At 44.3% G+C, this 17,388-nt stretch overlaps 1 protein-coding gene across 1 annotated transcript in view; it reads right to left on the bottom strand.

Moving 5' to 3' along the window:
* The window catches only part of LOC139290685 (intermembrane lipid transfer protein VPS13B-like), a 307,621-nt gene that overhangs the window by 66,133 nt on the left and 224,100 nt on the right, over nucleotides 1-17,388 (bottom strand). Inside the window, exons 38-39 of the mRNA XM_070912524.1 lie at nucleotides 10,749-11,144; nucleotides 713-915 (exon numbers count right to left, since the gene is read on the bottom strand). Coding sequence (XP_070768625.1) covers nucleotides 713-915; nucleotides 10,749-11,144 — 599 coding nt within the window. The remainder of the gene's footprint in view (nucleotides 1-712; nucleotides 916-10,748; nucleotides 11,145-17,388) is intronic.

Here is a 17,388-nt window from a genome sequence, read left to right as displayed (position 1 = left end):
GCAATATTTACAGAGGGAAATGTATGGTTACGTATTAAGTGTTGAGTTGCGAGTCATGTTTCTGTTAATGGACACGCAACAAAAGCATTAAGGGAACCACTGGAAATGGGGGAGGGGTAGGGGGTTCCCCCTGAAGAAGTAATGTGGAATAATACATAATAATAATAATGTGTTCAGTTAGTCACATTGAAAAGGGATTTTTCAGAGTGAACATTATATAACTTCTCACCGGAAAAAAAGCACACATAAGATATAACCCCCCCCCTCCTTAAAAATAGCCTAATATTCCACCACTTAACCAGCAGATGTGACTCAAATCTACAGTGGAATTACAGCATGCAATTCCTACTGTCATCACTACAACTGCAAAGAGGACAGAAGCCACAGCAGGGCTGAAGAGGAACTTTTAGGAGGAGTGTGATGAGCTGTGTATGTGGGTGTCAGCTTATGAATACAGTAAAGATTCATTTGGAAACCAAAGGCACTCGAGCTAGGGTGACTTTTAAGTGGGAAGCAGTATCGCCTCATGGTTTGAGGCTTCGAATGGAAGAGTCTCGCTCACGCCCTCGGGTTTGACTGTCCTTGAGCAAGACACTCAATTTTAACCAGGTGCAGAGGTGCTGATCTGACCCTGACCTCTAGCAACTGTTGCTGTGCTGGGCGATAAATCTTGTGATTGAGGATGCTGAATTGATGTCATGGTTATACAAACCTGCAGCAGGCCTCCCTTCATGTCCAGCAGCAGTTTAGGGGGGCCCGGCTCAGATCCGGGGCTGCCACTGTGCCGACACCACCGAGCCTCCAGGGAGGTGCTGCAGGAAAATGGCCCCAGCAGGAGACGGCTTCGGTCCTTCAGCCCTGTTCGCACCAACACATCTCGCAGCTCCAGCTGCACAGACGCGGCCTGAACTGCATCTAGGAGGACAGGAGGAGGAGCAATCAATGGAACAGTAGGTAAATGATATGTCAGAACAATCTGGCCTACGATGCGGAAAAATGTCTCGTCAATGATACCCTACAAAGTGGTTTGTGGATAAAGAAGGAGCGGTCACTAATTTATTGGTTACACATTGGAAAAGAGGAAGAAAGGCGGTTCAAATAGATGAGAAAAATGTCTAAAATAAATACTAGTTTTAAAGTGAAATATTGACATGGCCAATTATGTATAAAAAATAAGACAGTTCATTGATACAGATGCAACAAAGCCAGATGAAATTGAAAGGCATAAACAATTCAACCTCAAAATTCAGTTGCACGAATGCTTAACTCTGTGTTTGTACTGAGTTCAAAGTCTGGCTATGTTATATCAAAGCAGCAACACATCAGTGTAATTGTATCAAACACATAACCCGAAGTTATTAATTAGACTTTTTATAAGTTTGAAAAGTGTTGAAAATCTTCCAATATTTGGGTCTGAGGCTAAAAACGTACAACATAACACCATCAGCTCATAAGAAGAACCGATGTGAGTCCTGGGTGTCTCCTTGAACAGAGGTGCTCTGGGGTCATGGTTACAACGATCCAAACCTGTAAAGATTCAACTTCAAACTCAGTGTCTCTGTGATTCGGTAAACTAAAAGGTTTAGCAGACATGATGACAGTGAGAAAACCCTGATGGGATCCAGACAGAAGAGCCAAACAGCCACTCATCCTGAAAGAAGGAAAAGCAAAGCAAAAGCCCCAAGTTAATAAGGACAGCATTCTCCATCCTTTCCATTAAAACAGAGATGTGTCACTGTGGTCACAGGCTGAACTTGGTCTTCTGGCCCTATAAATCAGCGGACTGAAACCCCTTCTACTACTCGTTGACATGGGAGGGCTGATCTGGTCAGTTAAAGCTACAGCAGCAACAGCCCATTTGGAAACCTCAACCCTCGATGACTAATAACGCCCTGAGAAGCGGCTCTTTAAACATGCCTTTTAACTCTAGAAATCCTCACCCTGGTCTGCTTGGCTGTAAGTCTGGGAAAGTAGGAGAAAGCAGCGACACACCTGTTTTAGTCCCTATAACTTATGATTATAGCTCATATTATTTCATTGTTTGTACTTTAACACTTCAACAGTGGTCAAAAAAACACCTGACACCACAGTTTCACAAATATGGCAAATCCAGGCAGTGTTTTTTTTATATTTAAAAAAATGCTTATTTATACGTATTTATACTTCAGTCCTTTGAGGAAAGACTTTGGCTACAGTGTGCTTGGAGTTCACTTGGGGTAAAACAGGATAGATGGAAGAGATGGAAGGGCATATGAAGGGAGTGTGGGGTGGGGGTGATGAATGAGGAGACAAACAGATATAGATATGGAGGGAGGGAGGGAGAGAGAGAGGGAGACACAGAACCGGAGGGTGAGAGAGAGAGAGAGAGAGAGAGCTATGATATGACAAGACACACAAGCACACTCACATCTTTTCAGGCTTGGTAAAATGACAAAGGAACATCTTATTCAACATTAGAGCCCAATAACACAACTTTGGGGGGGGGGTTCCCAATGAAAGAGGGCTTCTCTTGGACAGATCATTCCTGGGGGAAATATTACACTGGGATGACTCATTTCTCCGAGGAAAGACATTGTCGATACAATTTGGCAGTTCACCTGCTAATATCTGCTGGTGTTGCGGCGCAGAGAGAGAGCTGTTACAGATTACTTACTGAACTGTGAACATTGGGTTTATTTTCATGGCTAGGATTTATTAGACAGCACAAGGGAACTCCCAAACTGGCTTGTTAAATGGAGAATCTTTCATTCACGCACACGTATAAATGGAGACACGAGCCCATAACAGTACCTACAGTAACACAAAGCCAAAGGCCTGCATACATACACATGTAAATACAGACGCACAATCACACGCACACACACACACACACACACCCAGGTGAACAAGTGGAAACAAATGCACCCACCCCCACCCCCACCCACAATTGTGTATCAAAGCATTCTCTCCTGTCCCACCATGCGTCATTTGCAGCCCAGTTGACCGCAGCATCCTGGTGTTGAAGCCAGCAGGAGCAGCCAGCACTCTTAATAATCACCCTAATTGGGAGTGGTTTTAATGAGGGGGAATCCCTTTCTTTCTTCATCTCCAACTCCATTCTTCCATCCAGGCCGAACAACAGTCAGAGGCACATTTCTCCATGCTCTCTTCATCCCTGCGTTTGCCCTGTATGACCATATTACCGCTATGTAGGTTCGTCTCCAGAGACGTGTCAGCAGACAGCCCAAAGACATTACACTGCCGAGCTGTGAAGTACTGCCATGAGCAGGGAGGAGCGGAGGGAATGTGAAGGGCAGAAAAAAACAAAAGAGCTGGGAAAGTGTTGGAGGACGAGGCGGGCGGTACCTGTGCGCCTGTGTTTGCCTACATAGAGTAACATATTTACAGACGATGGGTAAAACCACGAAAAGCAAGAGAGAGTGAGATGGAAACAGAGAGAACGAGAGAGAAGAGGAGGAGTATGAGATTGCTCCCGGGAGAGTCTTGACCTCACAGTTGCGGTAAGAGAGATGATAAATACTGCAGGCCAGTGGACAGACAGTTATCATCCAGTCACCTCTTACTACAGATCCACACCTTACACAGACACACACGCATGCACACATGTCTAAGGAATACACAGACCTTTCACAGGAACCATACAGAATGGCAAGGATATTGTTTCATGCCACTGTTACCTGTATTTTGGGGGTGATTGAGGCGACTCCACTTGACGCGTTTGGGGTTTAGAAAACTGGCTCAGATGGAGATGAATGAAACAGATCCTTGCATATGAAAACGGTAATAACACACACACACACACACACATTTTTATACTGAAACTGTTTGTGCTCACACTTTCACGAGAACATGAATATTCATGTTTTCAGTGCCACCGGTTAGTCTTGATTAAAGATACAGACAGAAATGACTCTACACAAATGATGACAGCCAATAACGGCAGACACAGAGCAGCACCTTGACAGCTCTTCAGTGCTTTTCTCAGGCGTCTCTGACATTGCTGTAAGCTACTCACAGTCTACAACCAAGCTGTGAGACAGCACCAACTAGAGGCTGATGCATGGTCACCTAAGTAAGGAGCAGCTTCTCCAAACACACACAATATTATTTACAGACATCAAACATATCAAAAATCAATACACACTAATACACACACATACACAGACCTTGTATGTAAGCAGATAGAGGGGGTTATGTGTATAAACCAGGGGGGTTTGCGTGAGTTAAGTGAGCTAAAATAATGTAAATACAATATGTGAAAATGCTGTAAAACACAAACACACATACACACACACACACACACACACACACACACACACACTAACCTACACTTGCATATGTCTCATGCTCTCAGAGTAGACAGTGCACACAAGCACGTCTTCCGCAGGCTAACATACAACCTATGACACTCAAGTAACAAAGTGGGTGGTGGTGGTGGTGGGGGGGGGGGGTGGATGGAAATCTTCCTAAAGTGAAATACATTTCTGGCAAACGCTTGGGTAAGATTAGATAAGATCGGAGACATTGATTTACCGTGTCGGTTTCTCCCTGGCAGCCGTTATCTGACCACTGCCTGGCTGATTTATACCCCGGGACGTACTGGTATCAATTAGAGGAAACCTAAAGGAGTCATTACCTAACTAGCAGAGGCCCCCGAAGACTGTCTGGGATGGTAAGAGTAATAGAAGTAATATACTGTCACTCACCACAGAAATACACTATTCCCTTACCACGAGACCACTATAGGACACTAGAGGAAACTGGTTTCCTAGCAGGGGACGCTGTCGGCCAAAATGGCACAGTGCAGGGAGCTGTGCGTCATCCGAGCCGATACACAGTAACTGATGAGTGTTGATGAGCCACACATGGGTTTAATGACAGTTGCAACGCATAAGCAAATCACGTATAGTAGATATGTGTTCATTTCTTAATATGCAATTTTAAATGTGATCGATAGAAGATCAGGACCAAGTAGAGAGATCTTTTTCACAGTATGCCATTATGTCACCCGATCTAAGCCTGATGGGTTCTGACAAATTATCAGGTTTTAGGTGGAATTTGGGCCATCTCATTTCATGCGGCTTCAGGCTCGGCTCGGCTTTGGTTATTTTCAAATGTAATTTAATGAAAAATAAATGTTTCTCTCTCTCTCTGGCTGCTCCAATGGTCTGTGTCTGATGTGTTGCAAGTAGGACATGCAGTGCCCAGCGGGAGAAGAGAAAGAAGCAGCAAAACCAGCCCAATGTCATGCGTTACATTAGCCTGGATAAAAGAAATCACAATGCTGCCAAAGGGCCAAACTTATTAAAATCCCTACTGATTGATGACAAGCTTTATTATAGAGCCGTGTGACCTTAAATGACCTATGACTTGGCTTGCACATAGAAGTTTAGCATGATATGGACAAAAAGTTGAGGCAGATGATTTTGGCTGCTACTACTGAATATTGTACCTTTGTAGTGTTTCGTAAGCCACTCGTGTTTTGGATCTGGTCTTAAAGACGAGGTGGGTTCAGGTCTCAGTTTCATGCCTGTGTTGACCTCTAGCTCCTGTTATAGCCGGATATACATCAAGCAAGCAAGTTTAATAACTGTCAGGTCTTTGTGCTTGTAGTAAGTAAGGCTAGTATTTTACAGCATATGTAATAGAACCGAAAAAATAGTAGAATAGTAGGGCAACTATTTTGACAATGGATTAATACGTATACTTATAACACTAATATTGCTGATGTTAAGCAAGGAATCCAGAAAATAATTGTCTGATTGATTGCTAATTAAAGTAATCGTTTCGTGCAGCCATAATATGCACCACTGTTCTGAGCAGAAGTTCCCACCCAGAATGGGGTCTGTTAGGTCAGCTTGGCTCCATGCTGAGAGCCACCAATGTTGCTCAGGATATGAGCTTTGAACTACTGCCTCTGATTATCAACTATGACAGCCTCCCAGCTTTCTCGCACTTTATGTCTCTAACAACTAACTGCAATACATCTTCATCTTGACCCAGCAGCCATGTGTGCCAACAAATACCTTGCTGGACAGTACCCCCCCCCCCCCCCCGTGTCTTCTCTGTGATATATTTCTCTTATTAATGCATTGAAAACAATTTATTAGTTGGGTTAACATGCCAAATCACAGCAGGGTGAATTTCCAAATATAAATCTCTTTAAGTTTGGCTTTGCTTCTCCCTGACTATTGAAACAGAAATAATATGATAAATGGAAAGAAGTGGCCTTCTTTGAGCAGAGTAAACAAACTGACACGATCGTAATTCAAAGATTGGCCAGGAGGAACAAAGTGAAGAGACATAAATAAATAATGGCTAGCTTTCGCTGTGTTTCACGAACAGAAGTTTTCCTTTACAAGTGTGCTGGAGTAAATCACCATGAAGAAGCAGGGGGTCCACAGAGGCAAAGGACCGAGGAGAAAGCTTTGTGCGTGTGTATGTTGTTATGTGCATATGAAAACAACATCTGCACTGGTAACAGGGTCTGTTGATACGTGTGTGTGTGTGTGTGTGTGTTCTTAGGAAATCGGGGGCACTCTATGGGCAGTCTGACAGAGAGCTGAGAAATTAGGGAGGGTCTTGTTTCATGGACCTTAAGACATATGTTCTCTCTCTCTTGCCCACCTCCCTCCTTTCTTTCATTGAACTATAAATGCCCCCCTACCTTGGGGAGTGGTGAGCCATGGATGGAGGGAGGAATGCGAGGCTTCCACTTGCTTTTCATTAACACAGGATCTGGTAACACACCTCACTGTCAACCTAATCCCCTCTCTCTCCATCTTGTCCCCTGGCAGAGGGGGGCTGCCATGACCAGGTACAGAGCCCCAGATGTTCCGTGGATGAGGGGGGGGTGGACGACAGGGTCTTCACCCCGTTACAGCTATGGATGTACGCTGATGAAGACAGGGTGGGGTGGGGTGAAGAGACCCCTGTTACTGCTCACACGTAGCAGTCTGCCTGTCTTCTGCTTTTCCACTTAGGTCCTGTATTTTATCTTTCTTTCTCTACTTCTCTGTCTGCTTCCTTTCTGCCATTATCCAACTTTGTTTTATGACTCACCTTTTTTCCTCATCTTCTCTTCTGTCCTCCTTTAACTCATTAACTTATTTCCTTAGTTGTACTGTATCCTATTTCTCCCAAATCTGTATTTTTCTCTTTGTCTTCTCACGTCTTGTTTCCTGGGACTCCTTTCTCTCCTCTCACAGCTCACGCAGTCACTGCGTCTCCACATTTTCTCTTCCTCCACTTCTCCATCTCCGTCACCCTCCTGCTTCCCTTCTTTCACAACTCTTCCCTCCCCTCCTCCTCCCTCTCCTGTTTCTCCTTGCACGCTGGCATCATCCTGAGGTCTGCTCCGGATGTGGCCCATCAATCTCAGCCTGCCACTGAGGACCAGCAGAGCAACAACAGCGTCAACAGTAGTGGTAGTACATACTGTAGCGGTAGTAATACTACATTCTCCTGTCTTACATCTCTCATGTACAGCCTCTCCCAGGGGGGTCATTCCCACTAACTTATTGTGGCAGCTCAAACGCTCGACCTAACAGAACAGGAATCCTAACCTTTATCTTCGTAAAATTCCAGGGTATCCGTTTTCTGAGGTACGGAGAGGACTGGAGAGGCCAGGGTGCTGAGTGATGGAGGCGGTGCAGCTAAGGCTAAAAGTCAGCAGATACATCTATTGTCACCGGCGATCAGTCAGCGTAATTGGAGACAGTTTGTCTCCTTTCGATGGCAACAAATCTGGAAACACTATGTGAAGAAGCCCTGAGGGAAAATAGCTGTGTGTGTTGTGACAAAGATCTATAAGAGTGTCTAAAGTTAGTGAAAAAATGAAACAACTGGGTGAGACAAACATGTTATTCAGCAGGATAACGTCTGACATTTGCTTTAAAATACCCTTTTCCCATGCAGAAAAAGATCCTCTCTGTGGGCATTTGGTGGCATGTAAACTCTGCTGCACGTGGAGTTTCAACAAGCTCTCAGGGATGAGTAAAAGACATGAAACACCAGGGCATGTAATGAGATCTGCATAGAGGATCTTAAGCCTCTCAGGTATTTCAGAGAGCACTCAAATATGATATACGAGGAGCCGAATGAAACTTCTGCTGCACATGATGACAGCATTAGTTTTATGGCAGTTGTTATAATGTCTTGTTCAGAACAGGCACACACCGTGTTGTGTTTTTTTGGGCCGTAACAACAAACAGTATTTCAAAGAATTTGGAGCCAAACTGGGGATGAATGATCCAATGGATGTCAATAAACACCAGTGGTCCTGATCCCAACATTTTTATTTGCGTCCAGTCAGACTGTAATGTCTTGAGAGCAGTGGTGGCTCTGATTCAAGGTGCTGGTAATTGTGGGGAAAACAATATCCATGGAAAGACACTTCACTGCACACTAATCTCTATTTCCTGTGTTTACTGTAAACAAATCAAAGAACTACTATTAACAAAACCATTCTGAAAAGTATTACTATGTGAAAACGAAGAGCAATCACTATAAATAGGAGAGTCATTTGAAAGCAAAGTGAGCGGGATGGGGATTAGCTTTCATATTAGCACAGTTGTCTCTAAACTCTTTCTCTTTTTCCATTGCGCTGCACACGTAGTTTCAACCGTGTTTATCCAAGTCAACACATCAAAGATGGATGAAAGCTGAAAAGCTGGCGAAAATCAGAGCAGGGCAGCAGCACCGAGTATTGTGTCACGGTGCAGTTATGCAGATTTGAGTAAACAAAGTGCAAATTGTTTGAGGTTTTAATTAACATTTTCGACAATCATTTTATCTGAAGTAACTCTATATAACAACATCTGTCAAACAGATGCAGGCACTTAGGGAGCCCGGTTCCAGCTCTGTCCTCGTCCCTCTGCAGCCCCAGTCAACAGGGGATGTGCTGCTAAGCGGGACTGAGGAACAAGCCATCTACTTGCAAAATGAGGAGTCAAAAGTGTTCCTTGTTATATGCTGCATGTGACACGTCAGCCCCTCACTTTCTTTTGCCTTTGTGTTTCCATCTGCTGTCCAATTTGGAAGACATACCAAAAAAAAAAAAAAAAGAAATATAGCAAAAACAAACTAAACATCCCTGATCATCTGTTACAGCGCGTCGGCTCACACCCAACGGCACAGAGAAACTGGAAGCTCTTTAATTTACATTAGCATTAGCAGTTCTGATTGTCATAATGGAAACACTGTGATGCCTCCTGGATAATAGTCAGTGTTGATGAAGGCAGGGTTCGGCCCGAACACGAAAACAAACATCTCGCTCTCACTCACACACACTCGTACATAAACACGTGAAAATATCTTTTCTCTCTCAGGCTCTAACACACACACACACACGCAAACAGATACACACACAAGTCTCACAACAATATTAGATCCAAGACTAACACAAACATCTCACTTTACAGTTTACTGTCAAATCTTGGTTTTGGCAGATGGGGGCTTTGCTAGCATGTGTAAAAAAACCCAGCAATATTCCAAATAATACTTGAAAGCAATACTGGTATTTACCAGTGTGTGTGAGTGACAGAGTGTCAAATCTTCCAGAAAGGCAGAGACATCACATATTCTTCAACAAACTCGGGTGGAAAGTTTGACGAAGTGCTCTGCAGTGAGACACTGATCAATTCTCGTTATATATATATTACTGGATGCAGTATTAGAATGGATTTATACTTTCTTTATACAACCTACTGTTTAATTAAACACATTCCCGAGGGCACATGCTACAACACTTCAGCTACATTTCAATGTGAATGAATAAGTGTGGGGTGCACCGGGTATAGCTCTTTGGAGTTTGTCCACATCAATATTTGCTTGGTTACATAATGACATGAAACAGAACAATTTGTTCTCCGCTACATTTTTGTATTGGATATCTGGAGCTGCGTGTAACTGTACTTTATTTTCAAAGGGGCTGGATTGGTTCCTGTTGGCTCACATGGTGAGCTTCAGACAAATGACACGCTACAAAAACAAAACAAAAAAAGCATGTACATTTAGTGTAGAGTATTACTGAGTCTTAAAAAATTGTGGTTTCTTTAAAGGATGATAAAATCTGCCAAATGGGGTGAAGTCATTACAGTTGTTTCCAATGTAGCTCCACCTGTTTCAAGTATTTCCCTTGAACAAGTGGCAATATCTTGAAATACTGCAGAATAAGATAGATCACATCACTGTTTTTATTTTGTATTTCACTTGAATGAAGAAAAAAAGCAACGGTGACTCATTTTAGGGCGGTCTCAGTACGGGGTTGGAGAGAAGAAGAAATAAAACGGTTCGACAGTCTAAAGCATCGCAGACCATACAACTAAGAGTTAGCTCTAGAGATCTCATGAAACAATGCCTTCCAGCCCTGCTTTCCCTTTGAATTTCCCTGATCACCGTGTAAAACTGAGGTGACAGCTCAGGCAATACAGCACAGCCTTTTTGTTAGCTTTACAGTTTTGGGTTCTGGTTTGAAAATGAAGGTGAACATAGGCTCCCATAGGATTTGAACTATGACAATTGATATTAGCTGGCCCATCAGGGTAACGTCCGCCGAGTAGGTTTTTCATTTTGTTGCTTCCTTTGGTGTTCAGCAAATTCCAAATTCATTCAGCAAATTACAGAAAGTATGATTTTATGTTTCTGCATGTGTGTTCTCGTACTTCTCGTGAGTCTCTGCCCACATAAGCTCAATGGTGTTTTTTTAGCTTCTGCAAAAAATGAAAGATGTTTGATCTTTTACTCACCCTCTATCCTCGGCCCTGACTTCATGTTCAGACCTCCTGTCATGGCTGACACTGTTACTGTCACGCTGGGCCTCATTGGATGGGCCTCTGTTTCCATGACCACCACAATCTGGGCAGTGTGGAGAGAGACCTTGTGGAATGACAGCGCCAGGGCCCCGACGTTGCTGGCTTTACCCTGGGCCGGGGTCTGGAGGTGTGGGTCTGAACGGGAAGGAAAGGCCCGGGGCAGCGTTTTCGCAGGGGAGGAATGGGGGGTGGAAGAAGCAGATGGTGGTTTACTGGAGGTGTCCCATGTGTGGTTTGGTAGGACTTTCTTCAGGTAGGCTTTGGACTGCTCCACCTTCGCCAGTGTGGGGTTGATTTTCAAAGGGCGTGAGAGCTCCACATTCAGCTCGGCTGCGGAGACAGACGGGAAGAAGGAACATGAGAGAAAGAAAAAGACGAGACACAAGAAAACGAAACGAAAAAAAGACTGTCAACAACCTTTACAAACAACTCCCTCTGTAGACAGTTTCTAAGCAGCCTCTCTTAAAATTGGGGGGTATGTCTTGTGCTCATCCTGACTTATATTTATGAAGTGCTGAGTGACGAAGACATCCGGGCAGGAAGTAGAGAGAGCAGTGCTTTTGGGCAGGTAATAAAACATGACTTTACTGTCGGAAAAAACACAGCTACCTTGCGACAGACGTACTTTGAGTTGTATACACACTCTCCCTGGATCTCTCGGGGGTTCTGTGTGTGTTCCGTTTGTATTTGTGAATGGGAAATTAATATTTTATATATTCTTCATATTTAGCAATCTGGTGACAGCCTGTTTAGTCTTCCTCAGTGCTCTAAAACCCAGAACCCAAATTGAATAAATTCACTTTTGGCTGGGGCCCTTGCTCTTTAAAACCTACTCTTGTCATTTGGAAACCCGCCATGAACAAGACACAATCCATTTGGGGGTTTTAAGGAAAGGTGGGCTTCACCAGTGTCCCACTGTGCTGTGTGTGTTGCTATCTAACCCATGGAATACTGCATGGTACCATGTCTCGTAAATCAAACTTTGAACTCTTTTCTCTTCTGCTAATCACTCAGCTTCGCATGCAAGGACCTGTTAAAGAACAGCTGGGTCCAGTCTCAGTCTCTTTCTCCTGGTCTTATATGCACACACACACACACACACAATTACTGGCCGTCTCGCTGTAACATCCCGACGTGACACTGCGGAATAGCAGAAGAGAATCTTTTCTTCATGCCAGCCACATAAATCCAAGACTCCTCGGCCCTCTCCAGTTCTACCTCTCTCTCGCTCTCTGCAGCCTTCAAACACTTGACTGGAATTTACAGAGACACATGAATTAACTCAATGCCGTTTTACACCACTTCCATTATCCCATTTTTCCACTTGGTCATGATGATGGGAGAGGGAAGCAGCCGAAAACAAGCGCAGCTGTTTTTCATGGTCTCATCAAGGCACCAGTGTTTAGGGGGTTTTTAAGGGTTTTAGGCCTCCCGTCTGTCTCCTTCCCAGGTAGGAGCACTGGATGACATGAGCGGGAGCGCTGCCAAGAGAGGCAGGCAGGCGAGCACACACACACACGCACACACACACACACACACACACACACACACACTGGCCTGAGGATTCTTTCTCATTTAATCCAGTGGAAGTGAGACACATGGTCAAATGGAAGGATGGCTGGAGAGAGGAATTGGAGGAAAGATAGGTGGAATTTGCTGTGCAATGTAGCTTATCATTTCCACTTGACTTATCACCAGGAAACTTTCCAGTGGTGGAATAAATAGCCCGTATGCAGCTGTTCATCCAGGTTCCTCTGCTCCCCGCCCCTCGTCCTCCTTCCCCCTTTCATTTTCTCCCTCTGTTTCAAATAGCCCATTCTTTCTGCTCCTTTCTCCGTCCTTTCTATCTTTTACTCTTCCTCCACCCTTCAATCTAATCAAGCCCCCCTCCCTGTAATCACATAAAGCTGTCTCTGATCACCCAGCCAGGACCAGAGCCGGGGCCTTGCATGGCTCTCCGCACAGGGAGACCTGGTCCTCATTATGGACTGTCCTCCCTCCCAAGGTCCGTCTCTTCCCCCCGCCCTGAGAAACCCATCCACCCACCCATCCACCCACCCAGCCAGTTCTGGTGTGACAGTAAGGGATGCATTACCTGTTTAATCAGAAACTCACCTGGCCTTAGTGAGCAGTGCTTTGGACACAGCTCGCTATAACCCAAGGTTTTAATACATAACCTCCATGTAACTTTTACATTAATTGTGAGTAGAAAGTCTGCTACACAGTATGCCTTTGGTGGCCTGAAATCATCCTTGCTGCATCTTTCCTACTGTCTCAAAAAAACATAAATGTGAATGAATGCAGATTCATGTGTATACATTATGCAGCATATAGTTGTCACATATTACACCAAGTCAGGACCTTATCTGGACCTATCATTGCAGGAGTGAACTGAACTACCACATACAGCTTTCAGCATTCATGCAACCACTGGCTTTTATAACTCAAGGAGCAGAACGGACAATGATGCAGCGATTATACTCCATGTAACCTCCCTGTATCTGCACACCATGCAAGTAAGGACATTATAACTTCTTTCAAAAAGATTTATGTTTGTTGGCCAAAATTATTTTTTACTGACAGTATTTATATTAAATGGGATAAAAGAATTAAGTATAGCAATTAGTTCAATCGTAATGCATCCCATTAAATGACTTGAGACATGTAACATGCTGCAGTTCAGCTGACTGACACACTTATCACTTAATTTATGAATTCCCTAAGGAACAGACAGATCAGTTAAGTCACTTTACTCAGGGTAGTGTATGTGGATTTTAAATTGTGGGAACTCCAAAACACTCCATGAAGAACCCTGGAAAGAAAGAGGGAACACAGCATCGACAGCCCCCGATGCTGATGCTGTCAGCAACTACTAGCTAATTTTTTATTCTCTATTCATACCAGTGCAATACATACATATACAGACATAAATGTGTATATTTTCATTTTCTATTTCTTATTTTTTAAGTCTTATTTTTGTACATACTCTTATTCCTAAATGTATGTTACTTTCTATTCTTGAATGGGAGCACCGGTACTGTATAATTTCCCCCTGGGGATCAATAAAGTATTTCTGATTCTGATTCTGATCTGAGCTGATGAAGTTCCATGTGGTTTCACTATCCAGGCAAAGAAGGGACAAAACCAGGAATCTAAAACCTCACAACAGGAAAAGTAATGAAAAAAAAATATATTTACAAGCCACTGGCAGACTAAGTTCTACAGACTATGCTGCAAAATTCTGTATTTGTGGATTAAGATGTAAGACACGGCAGTATAATGAATATTTCTCTCAACCATTTACGCTGCCGCACCTGTTTAACACTATATATGTCTGTATAAGCGAAGAACTGAGAATACCTGGAAGTACAAATGATCATCTTATTTCACGCTGCTTTAAGACTGCAGAGATTTTTTTTTAAAAAGGAGGGAAATATCAATTATTGAAAGAAATGTGGTGGCACTTTCATCGCCAAGCAGGGGGAGTCAGAAGAGGGCTTTTTCAGCAGTGGCATTCTCACACATATGAGGGTTTTTATGGGGAACACCTTGGCTTCAGATCCAAGACTAACGGCTACTTTAAGCTGGAGACTGTCAGTGGAAGGCCTGTGCAGGGAGCGAGCATCCAGCCTAGAGGTTGAGAGGTGGCGTTGGTGTTTGCCTTTAAAGAACAGGACTTAATGTGAACAGGCTGGGGGGAATCATAGACTGGCCCTTCTCAGGTGTCAGCCTCTATTAGCGCTGGAGAAAGTGGGAGATCAAGGTCTGACAGAGGCACATACACACGCATATATATCTCTGCAAAGTGATGGGGGAGCTCAAATATGCTTATTACCCAGGTTACTGTGCCTTTTCGGCAAGGTCATGCATGACGCCGTCCCCACTTTGAACCTGGTGTTGGGTGTATGTGTGTGCGCAACCACCACGAACATTGTTTTCATTCCGACCCCACCTTTGATTTCTCTAGCTGACTTTTACGCTTGACTCTTGACAGCAGAAAGCCGGTGTCAGACACAGGTGGCAATGTGTCCAATTACACAGCGATCGTATGTGTGTATGTCTGTGTTTGTACGGGCCAATCACCTTTTGAGGGGTATCTGTAGAATCCCACTGTCAGGAAAAAAAGCCTTGTACCAAGTAAGGCCAGTGACACGCGCCTCAGATGCCATCTGACTCAAATTAGAGTGGTTCTGGACGGTTCGGAGGGGCACAGGCTTGTATACAGTAACTGACAACATTTCTACGAACCCATAGCTTGACGGGAACCAGGGACACGGGAGAGTAATGGTTCCAATTTGTTCTAGCTAATCTATCACCTGTTGCTTCTCTCGTCTCCAAGTGGTAGCAGTTACATCTCTGGACTCGCTCACTGACCCTCGCGAAGACTGGAACTGAGCGGGAAAGATGAGAAAGGGAGGGAAGGAAAGTGTGTGTGCGTTTGTATGTTTGCTGGTCAATCATTGAACCCTGCTCAAGTTGAACCCCCCCCCCCCGCGGCCTTTTTCATGTACGTGTTTGCTGGTCAAGCCTTGAACCCTCCTGGTTCTGAAAAATGTGGCTTCCTGTATGTATCTGCATCAGTAGTGTTTATATTTGTGTGTGTGTGTGTGTGTGTGTGTATGTATATGTGATGAGCGGCTGCTGAGTGAGGGTCAGTGTTGAAAGACCATCCAGTTTACAGTACACATGTTACGAGTGTTTCCCACTCGGCATCCTTGGGAGTGCAGCTTTGATTGGTCTTGCAGAATAAATGCTGCTGAGATTGCGAGCATATTGCTGTAAACACACAGCGAGACGTGGCCTCACGGAGGTCTGCTCTCCGTTTGCGCCTCGTTGAAATAAATCAAATGTGAATGATTGTCGAATCAAAGTGGAGCCGCCAGACATGATACATACACATCGCAGCACACACACACAGCAACAGCCAGTCATACTAGCGCATGCAAATAAACCATCTGTGAAAACACCAGGGGATAGATACATAAAATGCTGGATGCACTTTTTCTAACCAATCCTGTCTTCATCGATCCTTCCTTTATTCTTTATTAGGTGAATCCAAACAATTGAACTTGAGCAGAGGCATCAAAACATGTCTCACCAGGTCAGGACATTTACTGAAACTGCTTGCTTCAGTTAAGCCTGATAAACCTTTGAGACTTCTACGTACTGTCTGAATTAATGTCTTCCACAAAGGCCAGTATCAGCGCACTGCTTCTCCTGCTCTAACTTCTTCCTTTGCTCCCTCATCCCTGAAGAGAATAATCATCTCCGCCAGAGAGTCGTCTAACCAAACAACACACGGTTGAAAATGTGTGTGTGTGTGTGTGTGTGTGTGTGTGTGTGTGTGACTGTGTGGGTGAAGGGGAACCAGTAGCATGTGTGGTCAATTCCAGATATTTCCAGCAGAGCCTGACCTGGGGCAACCTCACACTGCGCCTGGATCCTGTCTGAGTCATTTGGGAGGGTGTTGTTTGCATGTGTGTGTGTGTGTACGTAAGGAGAATGAATGTGAGTGGGTATGATTGAAGTGATCCTACAGAGACAAGGATAGCTCTGCTCTTTGCTAGTTCAAGGGAAACACCTGACTGTAATTGTACAATGTCGACATCTGCGTTTGAACAGGATTCAACACTAGAATCAGATGTAACCGCAGCATAATGTAATTATCTTCAGAAATATGACATGCAGAAACCCCGTTCAGTGAAACATCCTGTTAATAAGTTATACAAAGTTGTAAAAACCATAAAAACATTTCTAATAGATAAATAAACCGAGGGAAGCTAAATCTAATTCGATATCTTCGGAAATGATACGGCATCTACTGCTGTTCTTCTTTCTTGCTCCTCTCCAAAGGGAGATCAGAGGTCAGTATATGCTGTCTATGTTGAAGGACGGCTTCCCTTTCTTCACTACACCAACCTGTCCCTCCTGTGTACAGTGAATCGCCGTCAGAAAGGAATCCTATTTGCCATATAAGCTCAAAACCTGACTGAAGTTCTGATGTAATTCATGCCTCATGGAAAGGTCGTGCTCCCTGTAATTTGACTGCTGCCGTCATCCGGAATGAGCGGAGGGGTGGATGGACATTGGTGCTGTGCGGCTGTACTGTGTGGTGTACAGAGAGCTGCATTGTGTTGTGTGGTGGGATTCCAGGTGGACAGAGAAGCCGAGGGCTTTCCGCTGACAGCAGGAAGGGATGCGTGTGGGCGAGGGGGCTATGCGCTTCCCCGAACCATCATCAATATCACCTACAGTTCAGCCTTTTTGTATGCACGCACAGTATGCGCTCATGATTTTCATGCACGGGGAAGAAAGGCAGATTATATGTCAGTATGTCTGTAGTTGGGTGTCAGAGTGTGTATATGTATGCATCTGCAGCATCTGGCTTGCTGGGTTCAGGGAGCTGAACTCTGAAGGATGTCCTGCGCCTACACACACTCTCCATGAGACCCTCATAGGGATAACAAGGTTGCACACACTCATACACTCAAAAGCCCACTCACGCTTTTATTCATTGCTGTTCTATTTGGGGAGGATGTCCGCCACACCCTTAGGTCAACAACCTTAGCTTAAA

This window comes from Enoplosus armatus, chromosome 9, assembly GCF_043641665.1.
Source record: "Enoplosus armatus isolate fEnoArm2 chromosome 9, fEnoArm2.hap1, whole genome shotgun sequence".
Taxonomy (NCBI): Eukaryota; Metazoa; Chordata; class Actinopteri; order Centrarchiformes; family Enoplosidae; genus Enoplosus; species Enoplosus armatus.
Note: the sequence above shows the minus strand (reverse complement) of the source record. Positions and strands in the feature narration are given on the sequence as shown.